General features: G+C 42.8%; 1 protein-coding gene across 2 annotated transcripts in view; it reads left to right on the top strand.

Moving 5' to 3' along the window:
- Positions 1-19350, top strand: part of LOC137327047 (phosphorylase b kinase regulatory subunit alpha, liver isoform-like) — a 165460-nt gene that overhangs the window by 123225 nt on the left and 22885 nt on the right. The window contains exon 29 of one of the 2 annotated variants that reach the window (XM_067992432.1): positions 17395-17568. In XM_067992432.1, the coding sequence (XP_067848533.1) occupies positions 17395-17568 (174 nt within the window). Of the gene's footprint in view, positions 1-4965; positions 7523-17394; positions 17569-19350 lie in introns of those variants that run through there. The other variant, XM_067992433.1, reaches the window with a different exon arrangement.

The following is a 19350-nucleotide window of genomic DNA, read 5'->3' on the forward strand; positions in this document are numbered from 1 at the left end:
TTCAAAATTGAACCCAATGTGTTTGACTTTGTACCATCTACATTTGTATATTTGCATGTATACTGTAAATGTGTAATGACCCTCCAGTGACCACAAGGCACAGCAAACCACGGGAAGATTGAGCACTCTAATCTTTCAAACTTCTCTAGATTCAGGAACTGTCCCTCTAGATTGGAAAATTGCACATGTCACTCCGCTTTTTAAGAAAGGAAAGAGAGGGAAACCAGGGAATTATAGACCAGTTAGCCTAACATCTGTTGTGGGGAAATTGCTGGAGTCTATAATTAAGGATCGGGTGACTGAACACCTCAAGAATTTTCAGTTAATCAGAGAGAGCCAGCATGGATTTGTGAAAGGTAGGTCGTGCCTGACAAACCTGATTGAATTTTTTGAAGAGGTGACTAAAGTAGTGGACAGGGGAATGTCAATGGATATTATTTATATGGACTTCCAGAAGGCATTTGATAAGGTCCCACATAAGAGACTGTTGGCTAAGATAGAAGCCCGTGGAATCGAGGGAAAAGTACGGACTTGGTTAGGAAATTGGCTGAGCGAAAGGCGACAGAGAGTAGGGATAATGGGTAGGTACTCACATTGGCAGGATGTGACTAGTGGAGTCCCGCAGGGATCTGTCTTGGGGCCTCAATTATTCACAATATTTATTAATGACTTCGATGAAGGCATAGAAAGTCTCATATCTAAGTTTGCCGATGACACAAAGATTGGTGGCATTGTAAGCAGTGTAGATGAAAACATAAAATTACAAAGCGATATTGATAGATTAGATGAATGGGTAAAACTGTGGCAAATGGAATTCAATGTAGACAAATGTGAGGTCATCCACTTTGGATCAAAAAAGGATAGAACAGGGTACTTTCTAAATGGTAAAAAGTTAAAAACAGTGGATGTCCAAAGGGACTTGGGGTTCAGGTACATAGATCATTGAAGTGTCATGAACAGGCACAGAAAATAATCAAAAAGGCTAATGGAGTGCTGGCCTTTATATCCAGAGGACTGGAGTACAAGGGGGCAGAAGTTATGCTGCAGCTACACAAAACCCTGGTTAGACCGCACCTGGAGTACTGTGAGCAGTTCTGGGCACCGCACCTTCGGAAGGACATATTGGCCTTGGAGGGAGTGCAGCGTAGGTTTACTAGAATGATACCCGGACTTCAAGGGTTAAGTTACGAGGAGAGATTACACAAATTGGGGTTGTATTCTCTAGAGTTTCGAAGGTTAAGGGGCGATCTGATCGAAGTTTATAAGATATTAAGGGGAACAGATAGGGTGGATAGAGAGAAACTATTTCCGCTGGTTGGGGATTCTAGGAGTAGGGGGCACGGTCTAAAAATTAGAGCCAGACCTTTCAGGAGCGAGATTAGAAAACACTTCTACACACAAAGGGTGGTAGAAGTTTGGAACTCTCTTCCGCAAATGGCAATTGATACTAGCTCAATTGCTAAATTTAAATCTGAGATAGATAGCTTTTTGGCAACCAAAGGTATTAAGGGATATGGGCCAAAGGCAGGTATATGGAGTTAGATCACAGATCAGCCATGATCTTATCAAATGGCGGAGCAGGCACGAGGGGCTGAATGGCCTACCCCTGTTCCTATGTTCCTAGAATAGCAGAACCTCAGAGTAGCGTTACCAGTTTTGTTGGAGGAGAAGTAGAACATGTATTTTTTTATACTGCATCTAAAATTAAATGTAATATACATCATAATTTGAGCTACATAACAAAATATACCATGAATCAGTTAAGTTAGACGGAGAAAATTCATGAAACAAAGCTTTGGTGTACAGCATTCAACTGTGGACTTTATACTGTGTGTTATTTTTGGGGCACCAATGTGTTGTGTCTCAGGGGGAGAGGGTGGGTATATGGGCTCTGCTAGAATTTGAGGTGCTTCAGATCCATACAGAATCTACGGTTTTCAATGCTCCCCCTCCATTGTCGCCCTCCAGCCTCTGCGCTCTCTTTATTTTGTCACTCTACATTTCACAGTACAGTAATTTTCTTATTTTCCTCAAAGTATCCCTTAATTCTTCAGAAGATTCATGGTAATTTACCACAAAATGGATAGTGATAGACTTCAGGGGATATAGACAGGCTGGTGGATTGGACGGACACGTGGCAGATGAAATTTAATGCAGAAAAATGCGAAGTGATACATTTCAGTAGGAAGAATGAGGAGAGGCAATATAAACTAGAGGGCACAACTCTAAAAGGGGTACAGCAACAGAGAGATCTGGGGGTATATGTACATAAATCGTGAAGATGGCAGGGCAGGTTGAGAAAGCGGTTAAAAAAAAGCATACAGGAATCTGGGCTTTATAAATAGAGGCATAGAGTACAAAATCAAGGAAGTCATGATGAACCTTTATAAAACACTGGTTCGGCCACAACTGGAGCACTGTGTCCTGTGTGAAGACCTTAGAGAGGGTGCAGAAGAGATTTACTAGAATGATTCCAGGGATGAGGGACTTCAGTTACGTGGATAGACTGGAGAAGCTGGGGTTGTTCTCCTTGGAACAGAGAAGGTTGAGAGAAGATTTGATCGAGGTATTCAAAATCATGAAAGGTCTAGACAGAGTAGATAGAGAGAAACTGTTCCCATTGGCGGAAGGGTCAAGAACCAGAGGACATAGATTTAAGGTGATTGGCAAAGGAACCAAAGGTGACATGAGGAAAAACTTTTTTACACAGTGAGTGGTTAGGATTTGGAATGCACTGCCCGAGGGGGTGGTGGAAGCAGATTCAATCATGACCTTCAAAAGGAAAACATTTGCATGGCTATGGGAGTGGGCGGGGCAGTGGGACTAGCTGGGCTGCTCTTGCATTGAGCCAGTGCAGACTCAATGGGCCAAATGGCCTCCTTCCGTGCTGTAACCTTCTATAATTCTATGAAAGGCGTCTTTCTTAAAACATATATATTTATTTATATATATATATATATATATATATAATGTATATTTTGACAGTGTAACCACCAAAGTTGTCCTTTCCTTTCTCATTAGCCATTCGTGATCTCACTCCGAGATAGAGTCAGGCTTGAAAGCCTGTTCTCCAACTTCCGTCAGACAGCAGAGATTAAAATTGAAACTGTAAATGCTAGAAATCTGAAATAAGAACAGAAATTGCTAGAAATGCTGAGCAGGTTAGTCAGTATTGAAAAGAGAAAGAACGGTTTTCCTGAGACCCTTCATCAGAAACCATCTTTATTTATTGCTGTTGGATTTCCGTCCTTTAGGAAAGTTTGGGTCTGATTCGAATGGGTAAACTTCATTTGATCTGCAGTGTGATTGTTTTCAAACTGTATTTTCACTAATATTGCTTTTCCTTTTTTTGAAAATCTATGCAAATTATATGATGCAGTGAAAGGCTAAAAATGACAAATGAATTAAGCTTTCAGTAATGTAAAACATCTTGCAGAGATGACCTTTTAAACGATAGTATAATTTTTATGGGCCAACACAGACTGAAGTTTAAAAGCATTAAAATTCAAAGCAACACATTGCCAATGACCTTTACTGACCTTGGCCTACTTTTTAGTGTGTTCAGGTGTTTTGAACTTCTTGTCCCAATAGCATTGTAATAAACCGGAACAGTACCAAATCATCAGTCTTGGTATGTACGGAAGTGTAATTTGCAGGTTCTAAGTAAATATGCCGAGCAAGTAGCAAAATCTTTTCAAATTTGGAGAATATTTTTGATTATTTTAAAATATAATTTATAATCAATTCAAACAAAATACACCATCTGGTTAAGTGCCTTTCAGTTTTATTATTCACAACTAAACTCTTCATACTTTGCCGTGCATGTAGTTATTTTCTTACTTTAGTTGTCTGCCTTTGTCTGTTATTTATCTTTTGATTTTCCTTTTTCTAATAGTTCTTTTGCAGTGGAAATTCATTAGGGTCCAGCATTCAGAGCAATGGTAAACACATCAGTGTGCTGCCTATAAACCTCCACCATTTAGCATCCGCCTTCCCTCTCTTTTAATGTTTAAGGAGTTTGCAATAATTAATGGCACAATATTTTTTAAAAGGTAGTGAGCGACAGGTCCAGTTTCGAGGGTCTGGACCTGCCAGAAGCACTTGGATTTTCCCATTTTACAGATGGCTTTGAAGTAATTTAGATGAGAAAAGGGTAATTGTAGCAAACCCTGGAGTGCTGCTGATTTGAAACTGCTGCTGGGAAGCAAGAGCTTTCAGAAACTGACCCTATTCAAACACTCGGAATGAACTGAATGGAACAGTGGAGCTTTAAAACAAACCAAACAAATCTGAAATAGAAGCAGAAAATGTGGAGCAGTATCCGAAAGAGGAAAATAGGTTCTTTCATCAGAATTAGTAAATCTTTGGGAATACGGTGTGCTTATATCAAACTTTCCTCCAGGAATGGGTTGCTTTAAAATCCATGATGGGATTGATAGTCTGTGGAAGAAGCAGGCTTGAGGGCCGAATGGCTTTTTCTTCTGTGATTTCCTATTTTCTTTTAACCATCAATGAATTAAAAAGCTGAACAGTTCATGAAATCTATTGACGTTCTAGCACTGGTATTCTTCAGATTACAGTCAGGGTTTACAAAATTCTGTGATGATTGTTTTACCAAAACGATGACATATACAACTGTATAGAAATCGTACAACAACAGGAAAGGTAATGAATACTGTTTTAAGGTATTCTGTAGACAGGAAGAAGAGTCTGGGGTTGAAATTTATCTTGGGCGGTAGTTTAATCCGGTTGGTATTGTACCTGCCGCCCGTTACACGCCCCGCCCGATACACGTCCCGCCCGTTACACATCCCGCCCGTTACACGCCCCGCCCGTTACATGCCCCACCTCATACTCCGTTACATTGAATTGAATAGAACAAACTATCAATCGGGAAGGGCTGATGTGATACACCTGTTTAGCACTCCCGTCCATGACAAATTTCTATCCCTCTGTCTCTTACAGAATCCCCACAGGTGTCCCCAACTTTATACCATTTATTTTGTTGCCTGCATGGATTCCAAAAATGAAGTATAAAGGTAGCATTACACCTGCCTAAGGCAGTGGAAATCGGAGCCGTACAGACCAGGAAGGTCTCCAGTTTGTGTTGTTACCTGGCCTTGGCCATGGCGGGGTAGACGTGCTACAATTGCCCTCAGCGATCTTGGATTAGGAAGGGGACGATGAACCAGGATTCCTGCTCTCGATTGCTGTCCAACAACCTCACTGGAAGTGCTCATCATAGAATGTTACAACATCAATGCAAGCCATTCGACCCAACAAGCTCCCATATGGTGCCACCTAATCTTAACGCTACTCTCCTCACTCCCTTAACCACTACTACAACAAGAACTTGCATTGTTATAGCACTTCAACGTAGAAAAACATCCCAAATCACATCATCGAGGCATAATCAGTAAATCGATGCTGAACCAAGGAAAGAGATAGTATGAGGAGTGGCCAAAGGGGGGGGGTTTAAAGGAAGATCTTAAAGGAGGAGAGGGAGGTGGAAAGATAAGAGGAGCTTTGGGAGGGAATTTAATATTGTAGCACCTGGGTGGCTGGAGGCACAGCCACCATTGGTGGGTGAAAGGATCAGGAATGCACCAGAGGCCAGTTAGAGGACTGGAGGGGTGTAGGATTGGAGGAGATTACAGAGATAGGGAGGGAAGAGGCCATGAAGGGATTGAAATATAAGGATGCAAATTTTAAATTAGAGGCATTGGGGGACCATTCGCAACCCCTCAGATAATGAAGCAGTCCATGCCCGTGTGCAGCAAGACCTGGACAACATCCAGGCTTGGGCTGATAAATAGCAAGTAACATTCGCACCAGACAAGTGCCAGGCAATGACCATCTCCAACAAGAGAGAGTCTAACCACCTCTCCTTGACATTCAACGGCATTACCATCGCCGAATCCCCCACCATCAACATCCTGGGGGTCACCATTGACCAGAAATTTAACTGGACCAGCCATATAAATACTGTGGCTACAAGAGCAGGTCAGAGGCTGGGTATTCTGTGGCGAGTGACTCACCTCCTGACTCCCCAAAGCCTTTCCACCATCTGCAAGGCACAAGTCAGGAGTGTGATGGAATACTCTCCACTTGCCTGGATGAGTGCAGCTGCAACAACACTCAAGAAGCTCGACACCATCCAGGACAAAGCAGCCCGCTTGATCGGCAGCCCGTCCATCACCTTAAACATCCGTATGTACATAGTAAATAACAGCCACAGCACAAACCCCTGTGGAAATCCACTTCCCACACCTCGCTAATCTGAGAAACTTTCCTTTATCTCTACCTTGTGCTTTCTGCCCTCCAACCATCTCTCCATCCATATGGCAACATACATCTTAATTTTATGTGCCATTATCTTTGCCATAAGACTCTTATGTGGCAGCTTATCACAAGCTTTTTTGAAAATCTATGTAAACACATCCACTGCATTCCCTTTATCCTGTGTTATTTCTTAAAAACATTCTACAAGATTGACTAAGCTCAAGTGGCCCTTTGGAAGTCCGTGCTGACTGTTCCTGATTACTAAGCACTTGGGGAAATATGAGTTAATTTAATTCTGTATTATATACTCTGGCAGGTTATCAGCAATTGAATTAGCACTAACTGGCCTATAATTTCTGACTTATCCCTGTGCCTTTTTTGAAGAGGGGAGTTAATTTGCCATCCTCCAGTCCTCTGGCACAATTTACCTTTCCGCGGGAATGTTGGAAAATTATAGTCAGAACCTCTGCTATTTCCTCCCCATCCTCAAATGTGAACCATCAATCAGGTCATTGTCATTTGTCTACCTTAGGTTTGAGTAACTCCTTTAGTACCATCTCTTTGAATAATAACCTCCACGGACAGTTAAACACCCACCTCTGGTGGTTCTACAATCCCATCATCCTGCTCTCCTGTGAAAACTGAAGCTTGCCTCCTTCATCCCTTACGATGAATGTGCTTATTGAAAGCCTTTTAAATTGCCCTTTCACTAATTTCTGTCACACTTCCTCTTAGCCTTTCTAATCATGTGTGGATGTTGTATAGTGACAGAAAAGGGGTCATGTGTGATGCTTCCCTTTGGGGAAAACAGCCAAGCAATACTGGGCTCACGCATGAGAAAGGTCATTTGGTCAAGGTAGCAGACTACCCCTGATTCGAGTGATGGAACTGTACCCCGTCAGGGGGTCGCTGGCTTAAGGAAAGGGGGAGGGGAGAAAATAGGAGGGAAAAATAATAAAATCTAATAGTAGCATTGATTAGCAGGTTAGAAGCAGGTTACCCAATTGCAAACCTATCACTAAGTGCATACAAAGAGAAAATTAAACGATGAATCTTAACCTCAGGAAGTCTCCAACACATATCAGAATTTTCAGCCATATGGAAGGAACCCACTATCCATTGTTGGGCCTGATTTAATAATTCTTACAATAGTACAATATTATATCTTTAAAAGGTATTATTGGTGAAGATTGCAAAAAGTATAAAATCAAGTCTGTTTCAAACCCCTGAAGTTAAAGGTTCTGATGTAATTCTTTCTGTTTTAATTAAAAAGATGAAAGTATTGGGCTGGAAAGCAGTGGTTCAGGTTTGTTTCTTTCGGGGATGTCTAGCTCCATCCTGCTCCATTCTTTGTTACCGGGCGCTGCTGATTTATAACTCGCTGTTTGAAATCCATTTTCCGTATGGAGAATTTTTATAATTCCTGCCAGGACCAATTATCATCAGAACTACAGTCCTTTCCATTGAATAATGAAAGTACTTAGTCTTTCACATGTCAGTCAAGGTCATTACTGCTGGTGTAAATCTAGCATTTAGTTTCTGTCACCTTTGTCAAAATGAAACACCCTGCAATATGGGCTCCTTTCCATACAACGATGCACAGATGAGATCAATGGCATTTTAACAAAGAATAATTAGGACAATTTTGCAAATGCATTGTGGTGGTATAAGGCTATTTGTAACAACGATCAGTTTTGTAACATCTCTCATTAGAATCATAGAAATTTACGGCACAGAAGGAGGCCATTCGGCCCATCGTGTCTGTGCCGGCCGAAAAAGAGCTATCCAGCTTAATCCAACTTTCCAGCTCTTGGACTGTAGCCCTGTAGGTTACGGCACATCAAGTGCACATCCAGGTACTTTTTAAATGCGATGAGGGTTTCTGCCTCTCCCACCCTTTCAGGCAGTGAGTTCCAGACCCCCACCACCCTCTGGGCGAGAAAAATTTTATACACCTCAGCCTCCTCTGTTCCAAAGAAAACAACCCCAGCCTATCCAATCTTTCCTCATAGCTAAAATTCTCCAGTCCTGGCAGCATCCTCGTAAATCTCCTCTGTACCCTCTCTAGTGCAATCACATCTTTCCTGTAATGTGGTGACCAGAACTGTACACAGTACTCAAGCTGTGGCTTAACTAGTGTTTTATACAGTTCCAGAATAACCTCCCTGCTCTTATATTCTGTGCCTCGGCTAATAAAGGAAAGGTCTGTTCCAGGACTATTTACGACATAGCAGATGGTCAGCTGTGAGTCACTTGCAATCATTCTCAATACGGGCCTGAGATGAGCCAAATCCCACTATTCTCATTTTCTTTAAAAGTAGTTTTACAGATAATCCCTTAATGGCTACCTATGGGAGGACAGCCAACCTAAGCCCACCTGCTCTTCAGGAGATTCCCTGAAAACAGGAGACTTGGCAAAGGCATTTTTGCATTGCACCAGTGACAGATACAAAGTCTGAACAATTTGCAGACGCTTCAAAGATCAGGGCATTATTCTCAATTGGTAATTTACTCTTATTGATGAGATAGTAACGGACAACTGAGAAATCTGAAACATTTTATCTTAAGGATTTGGTCACTCCCCTGTATTAAATACATTTGTAATCCTGTAATTCTTTTACAATGTATCTTCTATCAGAGACTGATTATAAAGAAAGAAAAAACAATTGAACTTCGATTATAAACCCAATTAATCGATCAAATAAGCATAGTGCTTATCTCTCAAATGACTGGATTATATTTCCTTAGATAGTCCATGGTTTTGAGATGCTTGCAATCTATAAAGCAGCCACCTCCTCTTGATAAGAGGCAATGGATGAGATGTGTGAAATTTTCTGAGTGATTGCTCCAGATTGGCATCTCACAAACTAAACAAACTTGTTCCTTTTTTAAAAACAAACTGATGTGATCTCTGCATTCTAAAATAAACTGCAAAATCATACAAAAAAATCCTACTGAAGTAGGATAATAGCAGTTCTAAGTTCCAGATATAATTAATGAATAACAAAAAAAATGGGAAATATTACATCTCACAAGAACCCTCTCCCTTCATAAAACAAGTCTCACATCTTGCACATCAATTAAAAAATTGCTTGAAAATAAGAAATTGAACATAGAATCATGCAGCACCGAATGAGGCCATTCGGCCTATCGTGCTTATGCCAGCTCTTTGAAAGAATTGTCAAATTAGTCCCACTCCCCTGCTCTTTCCCCATAGCCCTGCAAATTGTTCCTTTTCAAGTATTTATCCAATTCCCTTTTGAAAGTTACTATTGAATCTGCTTCCACCGCCCTTTCAGGCAGTGCATTCCAGATCGTAACGACTCACTGCGTAAAAAAATATTTTCTCCTGGTCTCCCCCTGGATTTTTTGCCAATTATCTTAAATCTATGTCCACTGGTTACTGACCCTTCTCCGAGGCCTGGACATCCTTTTTAAGTGAGACCTCTTTTATATGAATGTGCATTAGCAGCATTACAGTGATCAATCTGTGTTTGAAAGATGAGTGCTTATTATTTTCAGAATCTCTTGAACATGTTTCAGTTTTCTGGTGTCATTTTCCGCAGCTCTCTGGTCACCTGGGAAAAGCCCCAAACCATAGCACAGGCACAAATCCTGTTACACCGCACTTCTGAAAGCATTGTTGTGACCCTAATTTCACAAAATTACTTGCAAAAGTATACCAGGGCAGACCAACACCAATCCAAATCACAGAATCATAGAAAGGTTACAGCATGGAAGGTGGCCATTTGGCCCATCGAGTCTGTGCTGGCTGTATGCAAGAACAATCCAGCTGGTCCCACTCCCCCACCCTATCCCCGTAGCCCTGCAATTTTTTTCCTTTCAAGTATTTATCCAGTTCCCTTTTGAAGGCCATGATTGAATCTGCCTCCACCACCCCCTCGGGCAGTGCATTCCAGATCCTAACCACTCGCTGTGTAAAAAAGTTTTTCCTCTTATCACATTTGATTCTTTTGCAAATCACCTTAAGTCTAAGTCCTCTGGTTCTTGACCCTTCTGCCAATGGGAACAGTTTCTCTCTATCTACTCTGTCTAGACCCTTCATGATTTTGAATACCTCTATCAAATCTGCTCACAACCTTCTCTGTTCCAAGGAGAATAACCCCAGCTTCTCCAGTCTATCCACGTAATTAAAGTCCCTCATCCCTGGAATCATTCTAGTAAATTTCTTCTGCTCCATCTCTAAGGCCTTCACATCTTTCCTAAAGTGCGGTGCCCAGAACTGGACACAATGCTCCAGTTGTGGCCGAACCAATGTTTTATAAAGGTTTATCATGACTTCCATACATTTGTACTCTATGCCTCTATTTATAAAGCCCAGGATCCCGTATGCTTTTTTAACCGCTTTCTCAACCTGTCCTGCCACCTTCATTGATTTGTGCACATATACCCCCAGATCTCTCTGTTCCTGTACTCCTTTTAGAATTGTGCCCTCTAGTTTATATTGCCTCTCCTCGCTCTTCCTACCGAAATGTATCACCTCGCATTTTTCTGCTTTAATTTTCATCTGCCACGTGTCTGCCCATTCCACCAGCCTGTCTATATCCTCTTGAAGTCGATCACTATCCTCCTCACTGTTCACTACACTTACAATTTTTCTGTCATCTGCAAATTTGGAAATTTTGCCCTGTACACCCAAGTCCAAGTCATTAATATATATCAAGAAAAGCAGCACCGACCCCTGGGGAACACCACTGTACACCTCCCTCCAGTCTGGAAAACAACCATTCACCACTACTCTCTGTTTCCTGTCACTTAGCCAATTCTGAATCCATGGGCTCGATTTTTGGACATCCGAGCGGGTGGGTTTGTGGGGGGGACTCCAAAAATCGGGGATTCCCGGGGCGGGTCCGGAGCCCGGCTCCAACCCTCCCACTTCTGGGTTCCCCAGTGACGCACTGACATGTGCGCGCAGCCCCCGCATGTGGGACTCCCACCGGCAATTAAAGCCAGCGGGATCCCATTTAAATCAATTAATGTGATAGTTCAGGTCGTGAGTAGACCTGATTTGTAGGATATTTTAGGAGGGGTGGGATTTTGATCTAAACTGAGAGTGTTTCCCGTACTGGGGGAAACACTCCCAGTTGAAATGGACGTGTTGCAGCCACCAGCCTGTGGCAGCTGCAAAGGTCCATTTGACAGGTGGTGGGGGGAGACCCTCACCCATTGCAGGAGGCCACTCTGTCACTTGGGACAAAGTTTGGCCTCCACCACCCTCCTCCTAACAATGAAATTCACCAACTTGCACACTTACCCTGGGGTCCAGAGACATGTACCGACCTTGCGGACCCCCTCAGATGTACATCTTCCGGATGGGGGCCGCCGTAGCTGCAGTCATGACCTCCTCGGTGGGCGAACAGCCTCGCCATCCACGCCGTCCGCCTCTGACACATGGAGCTCCACAACAGAGTGCTGTGACACATCCACCTGTACAGCAGGAGGGAGGGCTACCGCAGAGAGAGATGCGTCGCAGAGGGCACTACCCTCGCCACAGGGTCCACAGACCGAGGCTCAGCTTCCTGGACCTCTCTGAGCAGCAGTGCACACGGAGGCTCAGAGTCACTCGACATGTAGTCGTGGACATCTGCAGCCTCCTTCATGCCGAGCTGCACCCGGCTGGCCCGAGCACCATCTTCTTACCTGTCGCTGTCAAAGTCACCACTGCCCTCAACAACTTCTCCTCCGCATCCTTCCAGGGTGCCACCGGGGACATCGCCGATGTCTCTCAGTCGTCTGCACAAAAGAGCCCTGCAAATACACCTACACCCACTCTGCAGTGACACAATGGGTGACATCAGTTGTGGGTCTTCATGGTGATCCTCAGGAACGGGCATTATTGCACAAACCAGACAAGATTCGCAAAGACGTGGCAGTAGTGGTGACAATATAATATGTAATGTGAATTGATCAGAAATCAAATATAAGTAAAAACCATGACAAACCCTCAAACACCCTTGTGCATCCCCTTCATGCTCACAACACGATTGCCTTACGCTTCTGACTGCACATATGTGATGCATGCCTTGTGGCTGCAGCACAGGTAGTGACAGGTTGAGTGAGGCTGACCGTGAAAGAGATGCACGAGAGGGTGAGTATGAGATAGAGCCATGAGATTGTACGAGGATTGGGTTGAGTGGTAGTGGTGGGATGAGTACTGGCGAGGTGAGTAAGTGCAGGTAAGATGAGGATGAGGTTTGAGTGGGTGTGAGGGGTGATGTGACAGAGTAGTGTTGGCAGTGCAGAAGGAGATGTGGGGTGGGGGCGGTGATGTGGCAGACGGAGTGTCGGGGAATGAGTAAATGTACTCACTTTGGCTGACCTACTTAGGTCATTGAAGTGCGTGATATGTTGGTGGTACTGGTGACCTCCTCTGCCACCTCAAGCCAGGCCTTCGTGGTGGCAGAGGCAGGCCGCTTCCTCCCGCCCGCCGGATGGAAGATCTCCCTCCTTCTCCTCATCCTCCTCCTCACCTCATCCAGTAAGACCTGGAGTGAGGCATCATTAAACCTGGGAGCAGCCTTCCCCCTAGGCTGCTTCATGCTGTAATTTTTCCTATTTCCTGCAGCATCAGTCAGTGGAGGACTGCCCCTTTAAATAGGGCTCCTCCAGATGACAGTCTATGATGCGGGTGTGCAGTCCACCCGCTGCGCAGCTTTCCTGCACGAAACCCGGAGGCCAAGGTAAGTGCCTTCAATTAGGCTGCGATCACATGTGGAAACCCCGAGTTACCCACGCGCCCAGTCGACCCCCCGCTGCCAACCCGCCTCCCTCCTAATATCGAGCCCCATATTGCTACTGCCCCTTTATTCCATGGGCCGCAATCTTGATGATAAGCCTACCGTGCGCCACTTTATCAAACGCCTTTTGAAAGTCCATATACACCACACCAACTGCACTGCCCTCATCGACCCTCTCTGTTACCTCATCAAAAAACTCTATCAGGTTAGTTAAACACGATTTGCCTTTAACAAATCCGTGCTGGCTTTCCCTAATTAATCCACACTCGTCCAAGTGACTGTTAATTCTGTCCCGGATTATCGTTTCTAAAAGTTTCCCCACCACTGAGGTTAAACTGACCGGCCTGTAGTTGCTGGGTTTATCCTTACACCCTTTTTTGAACCAGGGTGTAACATTTGCAATTCTCCAGTCCTCTGGCACCACCCCCCAGATGTTTGGAAGATTATGGCCAGTACCTCCGCAATTTCTGTAAGAGTGCAGTCAGATGAGCCCAGCTCCACGTAGTAATCTTGCAGCAGTGTTCTGATTTCTCACTTGTGGAATGACTGGTACTTCTGAAGTGAATAATGAACTCATCCTTGAATCCTGGGCTCTCCATACTTTTCTCCAGACTTAACAAAAGGAGGAGTTTTAATAATAAAGTCACTGACAATGGCATTTATGAGGTTTTAGACATTTTTATTCTTCATGTTTTATCTGTGATTTCTTTAAGCAAGAAAAGGTGGGCTGAATAATAGTGTTTTATGGAGTTTAAGTGAACAAAATTTGGATTTTATATATTGAGTTCTAACTTATCTATTATGATGTATCTTCACTTATTGTTTGTAGCATAACATTGGAAGTGATTCCACCAACATATTATTCTTCCAATGGTACATGATGTTGTGCATGTGTGAGGGGACCGCATGGTCACTGAACTCCACTGCTGCTTTGAATGACCAATGCAATCCGCCCAATCTACAAAGATGGGTTAATACAGCATCGGAGCAAGGTTACAGAATGAAACCAGCATCGTAACATAATGATGGATGCAGAGTGCTGGCTCAATGTGGACTGTAGCCCTGTAGGTTACTGCACTTCAAGTGCACATCCAAGTACTTTTTAAATGAGTTGAGGGTTTCTGCCTCTGCCACCCTTTCAGGCAGTGAGTTCCAGACCCCCACCACCCTCTGGGTGAATTTTTTTTTTCCTCAGCTCCCCTCTAATCCTTCTACCAGTCACTTTAAATCTATGCCCCCTGGTCACTGACCTCTCTGCTAAGGGAAATAGGTCCTCCCTATCCACTCTATCTAGTCCCCTCATAATTTTATACACCTCAATTAAATCTCCCCTCAGCCTCCTCAGTTCCAAGGAAAACAACCCCCCAGCCGATCCAATCTTTCCTCATAGCTAAAATTCTCCAGTCCTGGCAACATCCTCGTAAATCTCCTCTGTACCCTCTCTAGTGCAATTACATCCTTCCTGTAATGTGATGACCAGAACTGTACACAGTACTCAAGCTGTAGCCTAACCAGTGTTTTATACAGTTCCAGTATAACCTCTCTGCTCTTATATCCTTTGCCTAGGCTAATAAAGGAAAGTATTCCATATGCCTTCTTAACCACCTTATCTCTCTGTCCTGCTACCTTCAGGGATCTGTGGACATGCACTCCAAGGTCCCTCACTTCCTCTGCACCTTTCAGCATGCTCCCATTTATTGTGTATTCCCTTGCCTTGTTTGCCCTCCCCAAATGCATTACCTCACACTTCTCTGGATTGAATTCCATTTGCTACTTTTCTGCCCACCTGACCAGTCCATTGATATCTTCCTGCAGTCTACAGCTTTCCTCCTCACTATCAAATGGCCAATTTTTGTATCATCTGCAAACTTCTTAATCGTGCCCCCATTTATGTCTAAATCGTTAATATATACCACAAAAAGCAAGGGACCCAGTACTGAGCCCTGCGGAACCCCACTGGAAACAGCCTTCCAGTCACAAAAACACAGTCAACCATTACCCTTTGCTTCCTGCCACTGAGCCAATTTTGAATCCAACTTGCCACTCTCCCTTGGATCCCATGGGCTTGTACTTTTTTGACCAGTCTGCCATGTGGGACCTTGTCAAAAGCCTTGCTAATGTGTACTTGTTTGGGTTTTATTCCTGACTGAAATTGATGCATTTCTGAAATGAACACCTCTGACATCTTTATTCGACAGTGTAAAATTGTCGCTCAGGAGAGTTGATTTCTGTAAGGCCTTGGACTGATTTGTAGAATGATGTAGAAATCCCTCCAGTAAGCACACATCTTAAGTTGGTTACTGTGGGCCATGGCTGTGAAAAATAGCGGTGTATCTGGTTTGTAAAAGTAGTTTGCAGATCTAATAAATATTAAATGAACTATTAAAAGGGAAGAGGATAATTAGCAATTAATCTTGCAAAAAAATATTTTCACAACTGAATATGGTAAATAGCTATTGTTGCACAGAGTAAGTTGTTGCTTATTCTAGTTATACCGTACATTCTAAGCAATGATATTGTATAGTACTGAAAGCTGGAGGAACACTTTAATTGCGGGGCTGAGGAGACCCTCAGAAAGTACAAGAATTTATGGCCTCATGACTGGAATTATGATTGTGTATTTCCGCTGTTCTGGATCCAGCATTTGATCTAAAGACCAGTTCCAAAGCAGTAAAGTACTTGCTTCTGAATCAGTGATTGCAGCTTTCAATTTGCCTGACACTTCAATCCTGCAATAGAAGATTCTCACATTTGGAGTTTTGAGCATGGAAAGTGGTGACTAACATGAATGGGTTCTACTGGCCAGTTGCAGAGTGACAGGCAGAGGTTTGATGGTGTTGGAAGGGAGTATCTGGGATAAAAGTTTTTAAAAATAGAGTTTTTACTTTTGTGATCAAAGATATAGGGTCATTGTGCAGAGAACCAGTGAGATTTTGTGTGAATCATTAACCAGCCTAACATTCCTGTGTCTATTATGATTTTTGTATAACTATACTTTTTGTATATTTACCCTCTATATATAATGTGCATTGATGCTGTAACTGGGCTTTCAATGCATAAAACTTTTAAATCCAATTTGCAGTTAATAAGTAGATGACATTAAATTTCAAAAGTTGGTCTGACACATTTGGTGAGTTTTGACTTTTGAAACCCGAACGATGTTAACAGCCAATGGGTTAAAACAATAATTAAAACAAATAAAGCTGCACACCGACAGGGAAAGGCTTTAACCAGCTTTTCAAAGTTTTTACACAGCATGTCATTTTATTATGAAATTCAGTTTTATTTGGAGGTTAAAACTGGACAAAAATATCAATTACAGTATTTGACAGCGCAGTGTTCTGAGGATGGTACAGTAGGTTAGACTCTCACCTCAGATCTGGCTTCAAATCCAGCCCAGACTGATCTTGTATTGCCTCCTGCTGTACAGGTCAGGGTTGCCCACTGTGGTTGGACGTATTCCTGGCAGTTTCATCACATGACCTCCGGCCTCCAACCACCCTGCCCAGTCAAACAGCCTTTTTTCCCCATCTCCAATATTTTTATAACTAATAAATAAAAATGGTCAAAGAAAATGAAAAAAACACACACTTCTTGTAGTGCCACTATGACTTGTCTCCTGTGTCACTCGCAGCAGTGTCCTGGAGATTAATCCTTCATTCCTGGAGACTCCAGGATAATCCTGGAGAATTGGCAACCTTTGTACAGGGTGTTGTCCAAAATTCAAAGTTGTCTCTGCTGGCTGGCTAATATAGTCCTGTATGTGAAATGAGTTTGAGAAGCCTCAATCCTAATTCAGCATTAATCTCACACAAAGAGGTCACAAATGGGTGTGGAAAATGGGGGCAAATGGTGCTTTCGAAGGTGGGGCTGAGACATGCTGAAGAAGCTTTACACTGATTGCCTGAAAGAGGAGGGGATTTGATTCCCCCAGCACTAAGCCCCCCCCGCACATTGATGAATATAAATAAAGAAAGCATTCTGATTGGCTTTGAAACTTTTTAGGGATGCCCTTGTGAGATCAGTTAATCTTCAGCATGTGGATGGTAATAGAGAGTTTTCACTCGCCATTTCAGCAAGAGAGCTGCAGTGCACCAGGAAAGAAGGCACTGGCTCAAATAGTCAGAGAAACTGTAGTGTAATGATAAGAATGGCCACTGTAATCTTCCAGACATGTTTCACAGTCTCATCTCTCAGATGGACTTCCTATCCTGAATTGCCTGCTGTTGTTCAATGTTACTGGAATCCAGAAATGTGCATATATTTTCAGAATCATTTCTTTTTTGTTTTTGAAGTAGGACACGTGTATCTTTTCTCCATAAATTGTACTTTGTTTTGCTTCTGTCTGTTCCAGCGATGCAGCAGCCCTTCATCTCCCACAGCCACTGCTTCTCCCACCGCTTCCGTTAGTACTAATTTGACTTGGGATAATCGCCAGGGTCAGTGGCTGCGTAGACGGCGCCTTGATGGGGCCATTAACCGAGTACCCATGGGCTTCTATCAAAAAGTCTGGAAGGTTTTACAGAAGGTGAGTCCCTGGCGGTGAAGGGAAGACATTGATGCACAGTTCTGCTAACAGAAGACTATATTAAAGAAGAAAAGACTTGCATTTCTATAGCACCATTCACAACCTTAGGACATCCCAAAGCAGTTTACAGTCAGTGAAGTTCTTTTGAAGTGTAGTCACTGTTGTAATGTAGGAATCACGGCAGCCAATTTGCGCACAGCAAGATCCCACAAATAGCAATGAGATAAATGATCAGGCCATCTATTTTAGTGGTGTTGGTTGAGGGATAAATATTGTCTCAGGACACTTGGAAGAGCTCCCCTGCTCTTCGAAATAGTGCCAAGGGATCTTTTACATCCACCTGAGAGGGCAGACAGGACCTCAGTTTAACATCTCTTCTGAAAGACGGCACCTCCAACAGTGCAGCACTCCCTCAGTACTGCACTGGGAGTGTCAGCCTAGGTTTTGTGGGTAAGTCTCTGGAGTGGGGCTTGAACCCACAACTTTCTGACTCGGAGGCAAGAGTGTTACCACCGAGCCACAGCTGACACATATTAATAACAGTTACACATGTTTCATCGAGGACAAGAAGCTGTCAGGTCTGTGCATTGTCTAGATGAGAGGGGAATCACGTTGGATAGAAAGTATATTGATTTATCCTAATCTACACACACAACTTCTGACATTCTGCAACAACTTTAAAGTTTGTACAAGTAGGTAACCTTGTCTTGTCAGCTGACATTTGAAATAAGTCTAATGAAAGTAACAGCTACAAAGGGTTAAAATGAGCTTCCATCTTTTGATGAACAAGAAATTATTTTGGAACACTTAATGATTTTTGAAACCAACAATTGTACTTCTAATGTTGTACATCTGAGACCATTTGAAAGTTATGATAAATGTAAACATATTTTGAAATGTAACCTACAGTAGGTAAAGTAAGCGATGATGTGTTTTATAGCTGAATTGTTTTTAGATCTATTCCATAAGATTTAGCATCAGCAAGAGAGTTAAAACAACGTAAACTGCTCCGAGTTCCAAACTTTCTTGCACACTTATGAAATTGTGAGTGGAATTGTGCAGTTCCAGAGATAAGAGTTTAAAGGAGAACTTGGTAGGGTATAATCTACCAAATAAGGTCGTCATTAGGAACATTCAAAATACAGTTAGAAGTAATGTTGGGTGAGTTGGAGTTCTCGAGGGCGAGCTGCAGATTGGGCGAGGACCCTTCTCATCTTCGACCTTTTCTTATGTTCTTTCCGCACTCGGGTGCAAGAACACAATTAGCATATTCCTACTGTACTGTTTCAATTGTATTTCCAGTATTGGTCACTACGTGTCCCTTTTAAACTAACTTGGACAGGAGAACTGGATGGAGGAGGCACTATTTTTCTGTTAAATTGAAGACTATAAACACTGACACATTCACAATATCACTGACACACATTCACAATATCACTGACACACATTCACAATATCACTGACACATTCACAATATCACTGACACATTCACAATATCACTGACACACATTCACAATATCACTGACACACATTCACAATATCACTGACACATTCACAATATCACTGACACATTCACAATATCACTGACACATTCACAATATCACTGACACATTCACAATATCACTGACACATTCACAATATCACTGACACATTCACAATATCACTGACACACATTCACAATATCACTGACACATTCACAATATCACTGACACATTCACAATATCACTGACACATTCACAATATCACTGACACATTCACAATATCACTGACACATTCACAATA

The sequence above is a fragment of the Heptranchias perlo genome, chromosome 11, assembly GCF_035084215.1.
Source record: "Heptranchias perlo isolate sHepPer1 chromosome 11, sHepPer1.hap1, whole genome shotgun sequence".
NCBI classification, from domain to species: domain Eukaryota; kingdom Metazoa; phylum Chordata; class Chondrichthyes; order Hexanchiformes; family Hexanchidae; genus Heptranchias; species Heptranchias perlo.